The sequence below is a fragment of the Orycteropus afer genome, unplaced genomic scaffold, assembly GCF_000298275.1.
Source record: "Orycteropus afer afer isolate SDZICR_OR568_19922 unplaced genomic scaffold, OryAfe1.0 scaffold00290, whole genome shotgun sequence".
NCBI lineage: Eukaryota > Metazoa > Chordata > Mammalia > Tubulidentata > Orycteropodidae > Orycteropus > Orycteropus afer.
In genome coordinates this window covers 3601472-3615734 of record NW_006921877.1, presented here as the reverse complement: position 1 = coordinate 3615734, position 14263 = coordinate 3601472, and the positions used below count along the sequence as shown (strand labels likewise).

At 39.4% G+C, this 14263-nt stretch overlaps 1 protein-coding gene across 1 annotated transcript in view; it reads left to right on the top strand.

Moving 5' to 3' along the window:
* Nucleotides 1–14263, top strand: part of VPS45 (vacuolar protein sorting 45 homolog) — a 133174-nt gene that overhangs the window by 38660 nt on the left and 80251 nt on the right. The window contains exons 11-13 of the mRNA XM_007950964.2: nt 2945–3103; nt 3503–3610; nt 5124–5245. Of these exons, the coding sequence (XP_007949155.1) occupies nt 2945–3103; nt 3503–3610; nt 5124–5245 (389 nt within the window). The remainder of the gene's footprint in view (nt 1–2944; nt 3104–3502; nt 3611–5123; nt 5246–14263) is intronic.

Here is a 14263-nt window from a genome sequence, read left to right as displayed (position 1 = left end):
GGAGTGGCTGGTGGGTTTGAACCGCCAGCCGTCTGGTTAGCAGGCAAGTGTCTTAGCCACTATGCTACCAGAGCTCCCATTCCAACTCATAGTGACACTATATGAATGAATACAGGCTCTAAATTTCTAGAATAGAAATTTCTTTTGGATCCCTTAAGGATGAAAGATGATGATGAAATGTTAATTCAGGCCATACCTCTCAAAGAGCTTCCTACTTGAAAGCTGAGTCAGAAATTCCCCATTTCATCACAGTTCTTCAGTGTGAACAAAATTCTTAGACATTGAACATGGTTGTTGTGGGATACTAAAAAGATAATGTATGTGAAAAAAATCTTGTAAATTGTAAAGTACCATTGTTGTTTTTATTGTTAGGTGCCATTGAGTTGTTTCCAACTCATAGCAACACAAGAGAACAAAGTACTGCTTGGTCCTGCATCATACTCACAGTCCTCGCTATGATTGAGCTGTCATGCAGATGTTAATAATTATGTCCTCAGAAGCCAATGCCTCCAAGGCTCTTTCAACCTAAGCCATTTGTTCCTCTGATTTTTATATTCCTATTCATAGTATCAGGAGCTCTGGTGTCACACTGGTTAAGGCATTTGACTGCTAACGGAAAGATCAGCAGTTAAAACCCACCAGCTGCTCTGCGGGACAAAGATGAGGCAGTCTGCTTCTGTAAAGACTGACAGCCTCAGAAGCCCTTTGGGGCAGTTCTGCTCTGTCCTATAGGATCTCTATGAATCTGAAATGGGAGCTCTGGTAGCATAGTGCCTAAGGCACTTGACTGCTAACCAGGAGGCTGGTGGTTCAAACCCACCAGCCACTCCTCAGAAGGAAGGTTGGGCAATCTACTTCCATAGTGATACTGCCTTGGAAACCCAAGGAGGGGTCACTGTGAGTCAGGTGTGACTCGACAGCACGTAACAACAACAATGAATCTGAATTGACTCTGTGGCAGTGGTTCTTTGATTAGTAGTATCACCTCTTTTGGTCTCTCAGACTAATTCCAAGACTCTTCAGGGTCTTTTGCAAATGTCACCTCCTTCATGAAGTCTTTCCTGATTTCTCAGCAACCAGATGTACTTTCTCTTCATTTTATCTTGCCTTGCTCCGCATTGCACAGAATTTCAGCTTTCTGTTTTTTGTTTTCTCTTGTTTTTTGCTTGCATGTGTTTGTGTTATAACACCACATATGTGTTCCTGAAAAACCTCACGTTTTGCAGTCATGCGCTAAAAATAACAGTTATGGGAAAAAAATAGGGTTATAAGCAGGTTACTTAAAACCTATATTTTGTAATCAGAGCCCTAAAAAAAATAATAGTAATAATACTAGCATAATTAAATTTCCACTGAGTTTTGTACTTAGACTAGGACTCAGTCTATCCTTTGCAATCTTATTTCTGGGCTCTTGTTTATTTTCTTCAAGGTATAAAGTCTTGCAAATACTTGCTTCTCGTAAAGAGTAGTTTCATCAAAACTAAAAAAGATGGCCTTCTTCATTAATTAGTTTGTTGTTGTTTTGTTCTGCATTTCACCTCAGAAAGAAGCTCTGGTGACACATTTGGCTGCTAACCCAAAGGTTGGGGGTTCCAATTCACCAGCTGCTCTAAGGGAGAAGGACAAGGCAGTCTTCAGTAAAAATTGGCAGCCTTGGAAACCCAGTGGGGCAGTTCTGCTCTGCCCTATAGGGTCACTATGAGTCAGAATTGACTCGATGGCAGTGGGTTTTAGCACAGATAAATTTGCACTTGTCCCTTCCCCAGAAAGCTTATTGTTTTTGTTCTGTGCCATCAAGTTGATTCCTAGCAACCCTGTAGGACAGAGTTGAATTACACATAGGGTTTCCTGGGCTGTAATCTTTAAGGAGCAGAGCTCTAGGTTTTCTCCTACAGAAATTTGAACCCCCAACCTTTGGGTTAGCAGCTGAGCACTTAATCATTGCTCTCCCAGGGCTCCTTTCCAGGTAGAGGAAAGTATAGCAGTTCTTGAAGCCACAAAACCTGCTACTGCAGGATTTTCATCATTTTTCTTACTACATTGCTAATGAGGAACCTTGTCTTTGGTCTCTTTCAAATATTTACATGCTAGAAAAATTACTTATGAACCAGTATGCTTTCTATGTTGAGCTGACATCATTTTCATATGTACTGATTTCATAGAGCAAAAGTATATTAAAGAAACAGGCTTTGTAGTAGAACAGACTATACTTGTTTTGTCTCCCTCTTTCCCATTGCTTGTGAGCTCATTAAAGACAGGAATTGTCTCCAAGTCATCCCTGCAGTGCCTGGCATGGTGCCTTATGCTTAGAAAACCCTCAAAAGGTATTTGTTGGCTTAAATCAAATTATGTCTTCTGCTGCATGATAAAGGTACATCTGCACTGTATGGAAGGCCCTTAATGTAAGGACTGATAAAAGTTAAACATTTCTTCTGGCTCCCTTTGTTGTCAGGACCTGCCCTCTTAGGATTTTAAGTACTCAGTTTAGAGATTAGTTGCTATCACATACTCTGACATCTCTATAAACCATGTTTAGACATATCTTTACTTCTGATGCTTCTTACAGATTAATCCCTGTCCTCTTAATGTAAAAATCTATCAACTTGCTTCCATTTTATTGGACAGTCACTAATACTAAGAGAAAGGAGTAGAGTTTCATAAGTGATCTGGTCAGTTCTGTCATGTGCGGTATTGTTTGAAGTGGTAGATATAGTATATGGTCCTTGTTTCAGTAATGAAATTACAACTTAGGCTATTGGAAAAAGGCTTTTAATTTTCTATACTTGAGACAGTTGCTAAATATATGACCAGTACATTTCCATAGTAGTAATCTCAGTCATGAACTCAGATGTAATCACTGCCATTCAATAACTATTGGGTCTTAGGGATTATACAAGAGATCACTCAAGAGAACGGGGGATAAACCACAATTTTCTTTCTTCAGAATGTAAAGAGGCTTCTACAGAATCCCAAAGTGACCGAGTTTGATGCTGCCCGCCTGGTGATGCTTTATGCTCTACACTATGAGCGCCACAGCAGCAATAGCCTGCCGGGACTAATGATGGACCTCAGGAATAAGGGTGTTTCTGAGAAGTATCGAAAGGTAACTAACTTTATACAATAAGCCCACCAAATAGGAACCAACTCTTACTATCATCTTGTTGTTTTTGTTATGTGCCATTGAGTTGGACCGACTCATAGTGACCCTTCCTTGGGTTTCTGAGGCGGTATCTTTACGGAAGTAGATTGCCCAACCTTCTTTCCGAGGAGTGGCTGGTGGGTTTGAACCGTCAGACTTCTGGTTAGCAGTTAAGTGCCTTAGGCACTACGTTACCAGAGCTCCTACTATCATCTTAGCTCTGACAAATGAGAAATCGTGTTCTTTTTATTCGTAGGAATGTATAATTCTGTCCTCTCTTCATCGCCATAAAAAAAATATTTTCTTATGCATTGAGTTTCCTGATCCCCAAGCATTAAAAGGTTGCTTCTCTTGTTTTTATAGCTCGTGTCTGCAGTTGTGGAATATGGTGGTAAACGGGTCCGAGGAAGCGATCTCTTCAGCCCCAAAGATGCTGTGGCTATTACCAAACAGTTCCTCAAAGGACTGAAGGTATAAAAACATCTCCTCTGTGTTTTCCTAAATGAGAAGGAGCTGAAGCCTGGGAGGCTGTGAGTGAGTGAATATGATCTTCAAAGTAGCTTCAGGATTGCTGCTGATTACTATGCCAATTAAATGAAATTAAAGCAGATAGCCTCTTGAAAGCACTCTCATTAAGTGCTTTCTGTATTGGAGTAGTAACAGCATTAGACCGAATAGCTGAGCAGGAAAGAACTGCAGGTATTTCCAGGAAATACCCAAGAGTAGAATAAGTCAGTCACAGAAAGACAAATATTGTATGAGTCCATTATTGTAAAAAGTCAAGGAAATGTTTACATAGGGAAGGAAATTTTCTTTGTTGGGTACCTGGGATGGGAGAGGAGGGGAAGAGAGAGAAAATAGATGGATAATTAAGAGATATGCCTGATATGAGTGAAAACTGGAAAAAAAAAAAACTAAAACAAACTCACTGCCATTGAATTGATTCTGACTCATAGTGACCCCCTTTGGATTTCTGAGGTGGCAAATCTTTATGGAAGAAGATTGCCCCATCTTCCTTCCACAGAGCACCTGGTGGGTTTGAACTGCCGACCTCCTAAGTAACGGTCAAATGCCTTAGGCACTGCACTACCAGAGCTCCTGATGTAGAGAGATTTAAAAAAAATAATGATAATTTTGTTTTTTTAAAAAAAGACAATTCTATTAGTCACAGCTATTTTACTTCATTTGTTAATAATTTAAGATTTGTTGGGTAATATATCTTTGGAGGAAATTAAAGATGAAGCAAACAACTAAGATCTTTAAAAAATATTAACCTGTTTTGTTTTTTTATTAATTAAGTGATTTTATAGCTGTAAATTGAAAGGTTCTAAGACTTCAAGGTTTTTTTTTTTTTTCCCTTTCACCCAAATTAATATGTGTCTATCCTCTAGTTAGTGTTCCCTTAGTAACCATCAAAAAATATTTCTTTTCTTGTGAAACCCTTTTCTTGATTTCTAACGATAGTGGTCTCATGTACTATTTGTTCTTCTGTGCTTGACTGACTTCAGTCAGCATAATGGCCTCTGAGTTCATCCATGTTATGAGATGTTTCATAGACTAACCTGTTTTTTTTAAAATGGTCAAAATTAGTTTTAGTCTATTCGCCTTTCTCGTTGCCTAAAATGTTTCCTTTTTCCTGAATAGTCCCAATGTCTTTTTCTACCTCTGTTTCTCTCTTTCTTTTTATTTGTTGTATCTGTCATTTAACATTTTCACAAAAGAGTAAGAGTTAGTGAGATATGATAAAGGATTTAAGCAAGTCCATTTTTTTAATTCCTTTACAATAGTAACCTTAAACTACAGAGTATTGTTACGAAATTGGAACATTTCTGGTTGATGGGAATGATTTTTAGTCTTCTAAAATTTGTATTTGAATTTATTGCATGAAATCTCTATTGAGTATATGTACTTTTCTGATTTGAGCATTATTATTGTTATATTACAAGTTTCCTAAAATGACATAAGAACCATTTTCTCGTTTTAGGGAGTAGAAAATGTATATACACAGCACCAACCTTTCCTACATGAGACCCTGGACCATCTCATCAAAGGAAAGCTGAAGGAAAACCAGTACCCTTACCTAGGCCCCAGCGTACTCAGAGACAGGTAAAATAAAAAATAATAATAGAAACCAGAAACACTGAACAAATAGGAACTTCAGAGTAATATAAGAGACTACAACAGAGATTATATCCTTCTCCTCCTTCATCTAATGTTTCAATTCTAAGATTCTTTTGGTTTTAGGTATGTTGCTATAACAGAAATACTACAAGTGATGGCTTTAACAAACATAAATTTATTCTCTCACAGTTTAGGAGGCTAGAAGTCTGAATTCAGAGTGCCAGGCCTAGGAGAAGGCTGTCTCTGTCAGCTCTGGGAGAAGGTCCTTGTCTCCTTTCAACACCTATGAACCTGACATCCCATGGTGACTGCCATGTGTCTTGGCATCAGTCTGCCCTACGTCTAGGAGAGTATCAGCTCAGGGACCCTGGGTCCAAAGGATGTGCTCTGTTCCTGGCTCTTCTTTCTTGGTGGTAGTCAGGTCTCTTTCTTTCTATTTCTCTCTCCTTTTATTTCTTGTAAGATAAAAGATGTTGTAGGCTATGCTCCAGGGAAACTCTCCTTGCATCAGATCAGGGCTGTCACCTGAGTAAGGGTATTGTACCTCACCCTAATCCTGCCTCATTAACCTAACAAATATAATCTCATCCCCATTAACATAACCTAATCCTGCCTCATTAATACAGAGGTTGTTGTCCGGTGCTAGGTTATAGACTCACAGTGAACCTTTGTGCAACAGAACAAAACACTGCTTGATCCTGTACCATCCTCACAGTCTTTGCTATGTTTGAGCCCATTGTTGCAGCCACTGTATCAATCCATTTCATTGAGGGTTTTCTCTTTTTTGCTGACCCTCTACTTTACCCAGCATGATGTCCTTCTCCAGGGACTGGTCCCTCCTGATAACGTGTCCAAAGTACATGAGACAGTCTTGCCATCCTCGCTTCTAGGGAACAAGCTGGCTGTACTTCTCCCAAGACAAAATTGTTTGTTCTTCTGGCATATTCTCGTATAGTCAATATTCTTTGCGAGCACTATAATTCAGATATCTTTAGTTTTATTCATTGTCCAGCTTTCACATGAATATGAGGTGGCTGAAAATACCATGGCTTGGATCTGGTGCATTTTAGTCCTCAAAGTAACATCTTTGCTCTAAACAGAGCAAAGATCTTAAAGAGATCTGTTGGCAGCAGATTTGCCAGTGAAATACATCATTTGATTTCTTGACTGATGTTTCCATAGAGGTCAAGACTTAGAATATCACCAAATGGAGAATAATTATATCAAATAACAAAATGGAGAATGACTACATCATTACATCACTGCTCATGTACATCATTACATAACCGCCAACCCCCTGAGAATCGTGGCCTAGCCAAGTTGACACATATCTTGCAGGGACACAATTCAATCCATGACAGTCTGTCAAAGTTAGATATGAATTTACTTGCTAAGCCTGTGGTGTGTGTTTCTTTTGAGATAAAGAAAGAAATGATTTAGGAGAGGGTGCAAATCTTCGTATTCTGTCTTTTAGTATTAGACTGGTTTACTTACGCCATTTAAGGTTCAATTCTATTTCACACGTTACAGCCAAAAATAGATTTACTGCTTGATTGTCCTCCAGAGCAGGTTGTTACTGTTTTTGGTGATGATTGGTCTTCACCAGATATAGCCAGCATACAAAGTGAGAGACCTAATTAACAAATGCCATTTGTTACACAGAAGAAAAGGATGGCTTTCTTTTCAAATATTAGCTGAAGTAAGAAATTACTGGTAGTTGTCATTTTAATTCAATGATTAATTGGTTTTTCTTAAAACAAAGCTTGTCCAGAAAAACTTATTTAGGCTAAACTGAAATTTAAAATACATATCAATTCTACCTAGTTATAAATTAATTATATTTTTATATTTTGATATTCTTAATTGGGACCACTTGTTATAAAGGGCCTAATGTATGTAGCTGAATCCTATTTGATAGATTGGTGTGAGAAATGTTACTGTTGGAATAATCCTTCTATTATTTCAGCTAATCAGACTCCTAGGGCCTCAGAAGAATTGTGTTTTATAAATATAATGAATTTCTGAAAGGGAAAAATGTTTTGAGATACATGGATGAATCTTTTATATGGTAAAGTATATATATATTTCACTTTCTCTCTTAAAAAGAGCAACAACAACAAAAAAATCATCTTTTAAAATTCCAGGGCTAGAGGCAGAACATCTGAGTTTAAATTTAGAGAGTATACTCATTCAGATAAAATGTTTAAGGACCTTGGCATCAAGATTCAGAAATGTCAGCTAAGTGAGAAGAATGAAAAGCAGCTCTCTCATATATTCACATATATGAGAGGCTTTTTAAAAAACAGTATAACTATTCTTGAGCTTTCTAACTAATATGATAAAAGTAAAAATTAAAATTTCCTTATGAAATTCATAGAAGAATTACTGAAAAAGAAATCAGCTTCTCATTATACAATAGCAATAATATACAATGTTATTTCTAATTTGGATAATTCATTTCCAAACAAAATTCAAAATGATGGTTTTCCAACAAAGTGCATATTTATTAGTTGTCAGCATCTGTTAGCATTTGTCACTATTACCTAAATATGTGAACCTGTGAATAGACCAAGAGGCAGTTGTTCAAACAGAATAAAGGAATACTGTATGGTTTAAAATCAGGAAAGGTGCGTGTTGCAGTTGTATCCTTTCACCATACTTATTCAGTCTATATGCTGAGCAACTAATCCAAGAAACCAAAACCAAACCAAACTCACTGCTGTTGAGTCAGATCTGACTCATAGCGACCCCTCCTTGGGTTTCCAAGGCAGTATCACTGCGGAAGTAGATCGCCCAATCTTCCTTCCAAGGAGTGGCTGGTGGGTTTGAACCGCCAGCCTCCTGGTTAGCAGTTGAAGCTAAACTATATGAAGAACAACATGACATCAGGATTGGAGGAAAACTTGTTAACAACTTGGGATATGAAGATGACACAACCTTGGTTTCTGAAAATGAAGAGGACTTAAAGTACTTACTTATGAAAATAAAAAACTATAACTTATATGACCCTGAGACCAGAAGAACATGATGGTGCCTGGCTACCAATGCCAGCCACTCAGAAAGGGATCAAAAGTGGAGATCCTGGATAGAGTGGCAGAAAAATATGGAACAAAATTAAAAATCATTGGAAAAAAAACAGGGTTACTGGTCTGATGGAGACTGGTAAAACCCCTAACTATGCCCCAGAGTCATCCTTTGGGCTTGGAATTGAACTTACTCCCATGGTTTAATTCAACTAAACAATAGATAGGCCTATGACCTGAACACTGACATAAGGAAGTTGCACTCCTTAGAAAAATCTACCATGGGAGATCATAAGGGCAGTATTTGTGCAGGGAGAATGGTAGGGAAGAAGGAATGCATAGGCAAGAAGGACATAGGGAAAGGATAACCAAAATAAGTAAATAAATAAAAACATTTTTTTAAAAAAGGGAAAACCAAAAACTAGAGCCTTCGATATGGATTACACCCCAACATAAAGAAAACTAAAATCCTCACTAGTGGGCCAATAAGCAACATCATGATAAATGGAGAAAAATTGAAGTTGTTAAGGATTTCATTTTACTTGGACCCACAATCAATGCCCATGGAAGCAGCAGTCAAGGAATCAAATGACATAATACATAATGAAAATTTGGTGCAAAAGACCTCTTTAAAGTCTTAAAAAGCAAAGATGTTACCTTGAGGACTAAGGTGCGCCTGACCCAAACCATGGTATTTTCTGTCACCTTATATGCATGTAAAAGCTGAACAATGAATAAGGAAGACTGAAGAAGAATTGATACCATTGAATTATAATGTTGGCGTAGAATATTGACTATACCGTGGACGGCCAGAAGAACGAACACATCTGTCTTTGAATAAGTGCAGCCAGAATGCTCCTTGGAATGAGAATGGCAAGACTTTGTCTCACATACGTTGGCCCTGTTATCAGAAGGGACCAGTCCCTGGAGAAGGGCATTATGCATGGTAAAGGAAAAGGTCAGTGAAAAAGAGGAAGATCATCAACGAGCTGGATTGACACAGTGACTTCAGCAATGGGCTCAAATTTAGCAATGATTGTAAGAATGTCCCAGGACTGGGACTTCATGGGGTCTCAGTGGGTTGTAACTAATCTGACAACACCTGCTTAAGGCATTTGACTGCTAACCAGAAGGCTGGTGGTTCAAACCCACCAGCCACTCCTCAGAAGGTTGGGCAATGCACTTCTGTAGTGATAACACCTCAGAAACCCAAGGAGGGGTCACTATGAGTTGTATCTGACTCTAGGGCTTTGAGTTTGTTTTTTTTTTGGGAGGGGGGGAACAACAACCTAAGTAAGTATACAGCTAAGAAGAGTTCAATTGTTTCACCTTTTTATGTGACAAATATTTACTGAATCCCTTCAATATGCCAAGAACTATTACAGATGCAAGGGATATAGAAGTTATGGGAATGGAAAGTTCCTGCCCTCAAGGAACTTACATGAAGAAAACAGACAGTAAACAAGTAAATAAAGAATATAATTTGAGTAAGTTCTATAAAGGAAATAAATACAATAGTAAGCTACAAAGTAACTATTTAGAGGTGGAGAGAGCTATTATAGTTGGACAGCACCTCTCAAAAAAGAGACATTTAAACTGAGTTTTGAGTGATGAAAAACAGCCAATCACATAATGATTGAGAGTAAAAGCATCCCAAACAGAGGAAGCAACCAGAGCAAAGGCCTTGAGGAACAAGAGTTTGGAAGTTCATGGAACAGAAAGAATCCCAGTGTGGTTGAAGCAGGGTAAGTAAGAGGGAGATCAGCTGTTGTAAAGATAGGCAGGGGCCAAATCACACAGGGCCTTATGGGCCCAGGTAAAAAGTTTAATTTTATTTTAAATGTAATAGGAAATCATTGAAGAGCTTTAAACATGTAAGTGACATGAACTGATTTATGTTTTAAACATCACCTTATAGGAAGAATGGATTATTGAGGGCAAGAATAAAAGCAAGGAGACTACTTAGGAGGCTGCTGCACCAACTTAGATAAGAAATTATGGTAATTTGGATGAGGAGGATGGGAGAGAAGGAAGAATCAATAGATTTATTAAAGGAGTAGATTAATGGGATGAGGATAAGAGATGTCAAGAATCGGCCATCTAGCTGTAATGATAGGTCTCTCCTCACCCAGAGCAAAGAAGAATGATGAAAACCAAAGAAGCATGGAAACAATTAGTCCAAGGGACTGGTAGACCATGCAGTCCTCAACTTATGTGATCATGACACCAGAACAATTAGATGGTGCCTGGCTACCACTGTCAACCACTCAGAGGGGGAGCTGTATAGAAGATCCTGGATAGAGAGGGAGAACAATGGGGAACAAAACTCAAAATTATAAAAAGGAAATGGCCAGTCTTGCTGGTCTGATAGAGCCTAGTGAAACTTCTGAGACTGTGGCCCCTAGCAGCCCTTCAGGTCTGGAATTGAACTCCTGTGGCTTCCAGACAAATAAAAGATTAGCATATGGGCTGAACATTTACATCAAGTATATATACTCCTTGGAGAGATCAATCATGGGAGAACAGAAGGGCAGTGTATGCACAAGGAGACTGCTTGAAGGGGGCAGGGAGTGGATGGGAGGGAAGGACACAGGGAAGAGGTAACTATGGGGAGGAAGTGGGAAGAGAGCTGTTACATTGTGGGAAATTGCAGTCAATGTCATGAGACAAAATGTGTATGAACTGGTGTATGGAAAATGAAATTGCTCCATAAACTTTGACCCAAATCACAGTAAAAATTTTAAAAAAGAGAAGTCAAGAATAACTCTCAGGTCCAGAAGGACTAGATGGTGCCTGGCTACCACTGTTAACCACTCAGAGGGGGATCTGTGTAGGAGATCCTGGACAGAGAGGGAGAACAATGTGGAACAAAACTCAAAATCATTTGGAAAAAAAAAGGTGGTGGGGGAGGACCAGGTTTGCTAATCTGATAGAGCCTGGTGGAACTGCTAAGACTTTGGCCCCTAGCTGCTCTTCAGGTCTGGAATTGAACCCACACCCGTGGTTTCCAGCCAAACAAAAGACAGGCAGATGAGTTGAACATGTACCTGAAGTAGATACACTCTTCGGAGAGAACAATCATGGGAGAAAGAAGGGCTGTTTATGCACAGGGAGACAGCTCAGGGGGCAGGAGTGCATGGAGGAATGGACAGGGAAGAGGTAGCTATGGGGAGGAAGTGGGAGGGGAGCTGTTGCATTAGGGTAAATTGTAGTCAGTGTCATGAGATGTATATGTGAACTGCTGTATAGAAAGTGAATTTGCTCTGTAAACTTTCACCCAAATCACAAAAGAAAAAAAAAAAAAAAAACTCTCAGGTATAGGGGATAAATTAAGAGTTCTGATGTTAGGTTGGAGTTGCCTATTAGACAACCAAGTGGAAAAAGGAGTCAGTCAATAAGATGATGATGTTTAAAGTCGTGGTTTCCGATAAGATCGCTAGGGAGAAAGCCCAGGACCAAGCACTAGGCAGAGGATGAGGAGCTAGCAATGGATACTGGAGAGGAGGCAGAAAGGTGGGGAGAAAACCAGGAGAGTATGTGTTTAAGTTTTCTAGGGTTGCCTTAACAAATTACTACAAATTGGATAGCTTAAAGCAAGAGAAATTTATTTTCTCACACTTCTGGAGGTTAGAAGTCAAATCGAGGTGGCAGCAGGGCCATGCTCCCGCTGAAGGCCTTAGAGAAAATTCTTTCTTTGCCTCTTCTAGTTTATGGTGGTTGCTGGCATCTTTAGTGTCCCATGGTTTGTAGCAGCATAACTCCCATCTCTGCCTCCATGTTCACATGCCCATTTTCCCTCTGTGTGTCCCTCTTCTTCTAAGGAAACCGGTCATTGGATAACCAAAACTAAAAATCCATTGCTGTCAAGTTGATTTTGATTCATAGTGACCTTTTAGGACAGAGTAGAATTACCCCATAAGGTTTCCAAGGCTGTAAATCTTTACAGAAGCAAACTGCTTCATCTTTCTCCCTTGGAGCAGCTTCTAGGTTCAAACTGCTAACCTTTCAGTTAGCAGCCAAATGTTTTAACTGCTATGCCACTAGAGCCTCTTCATTGGATTAGGACCTGCCTTAATCTAGTAGCCTCAGCATAACTTGATTCCATCTGCAAAGACTTTATTTCCAATAAGATCACATTCAGAGGCTCTGGTGAATATGAACATTGGGGGACATTATTTAATCCAAGGAGCTCTGGTGGCGTAGTGCCTAAGGCATTTAACTGCTAACCAGAAGGTTGGTGGTTCAAACCCACCAGCCACTCCACAGAAGGAAGACTGGGCAATCTACTTCCGTAAAGATTTATCACCTTAGAAACCCAATGGGGTCACTATGAGTTGGAATCAACTCAATGGCAGTGAGTTTGGTTTGGTTTTATTTACCCACCAGAGTCATACCTCGTTTTACAGCACTTCACTTTATAGTACTTTGCAGATATTGCATGTTTTACAGATTGAAGGTTTTTGGCATATCTGGGTTAATCGAGTTTATTGGCATCATTTTTCCTACAGCATGTGCTTACTTTGTGTCTCTGTATCACATTTTGGTAATTCTCACAATATTATGAACATTTTCATAATGCTGTTACACACTTAATAGATTATAGTATAGTATTGCAGTGCAGTAAATTACATGGTATTTCTAGCCATAGTCTTTGTAACTCCCCTTTGCTGTGAGTAGCTGATTGTTAACGTTAACCACCTGGTGTATTTCTGTTGGAGGGGCATGAAGCAATCTTCTGGGAAGTTTGCTTTCTCTCAGTTGTATAGAATTCTGATGTTGGGCTTGGTTGGAGCCCTCCTAGAGGCAGAAGGAGAGAGTCTCCTTGAGACTCTTGAGAAAGATGTGCTGCTGAGAGAAGCGCGCTGCTGAGAGACGTGAAAGAGACATGCTGCTGAGAGAGACGTGCTACTGAGAGAGACTGTTGGCTGTGAGAGACTAAGTGCATTCTTGAACTTCAGTGGTAGCCTTTTGCTTCCCTAATAAACTCCATAATCTGAATTCTGTGTGGCCACTGCAGCGAATTATTGAACCTAGCAGAGAGGTGGTGGATGCTGCGGGAGGAATGGTTGGTGTCAAGGTCAGTAAGAAGACTAGAGGGTGGCAGCATGTCTGGCCTCACAGGAGCAGGCATTGAGCTGCTGATGGTGGTTCTGTCCTCTTATGTAAGTAGAGGAGGTCAGAAGATGCCACTTCCCTGTCCCTTCAGCAAATATAAAATAACTTTTATATGCCCTGGGAGGAAGCTCTGGTGACGTGGTGCCTAAGGCACTTGACTGCTAACCAGAAGGTTGGTGGTTCAAACCCACCAGCCACTCCTCAGAAGGAAGACTGGGCAATCTACTTCTGTAGAGATACTGTCTCAGAAACCCAAGGAGGGGTCACAATGAGTCGAAGACGACTCAACGGCACATAACAACAACATTCTCTGGAAAACCAAAACTTTCTTGTGACTTGCTTTATTGCAATATTTGCTTTATTGCAATGATCTGGAACTGACCATACAGTATCTCCAAGATATGCCTTTACAACATAGTACAATATAGACCAAAAAACAAGGGGTAAACTGTCTAATCTTGTGAGAGGTAAAAAAGGTGAAACAAATTTTCAAATTTCATCAAATTTGGTGGACTTAACGCCTCAGGTTCAAAGAGATTGGAAGCCAAATTAGAAAAGGGCTATAAGATATGAGGTAAAGTGGAGACAGCAAATGTATATAATGTTTTTTAAGAAGTTTTGTGTGAAAAATAGAAATAGAAGGGACATTCTTCAGTATAATAAAGGGCATCTGTGTAAAACATAACATAACAGGATGTGTTAATTATCACTGGTGACTGGAATACAAAAGTTGGAAACAAAGAAGAATCACTGGTAGTTGGAAAATTTGGCCTTGGTGACAGAAATAATGCTGGAACTCATATAGTAGAATTTTGCAAGACCAACGACTTGTTCCTTGCAAACACCTTTTTTCAACAACACAAAC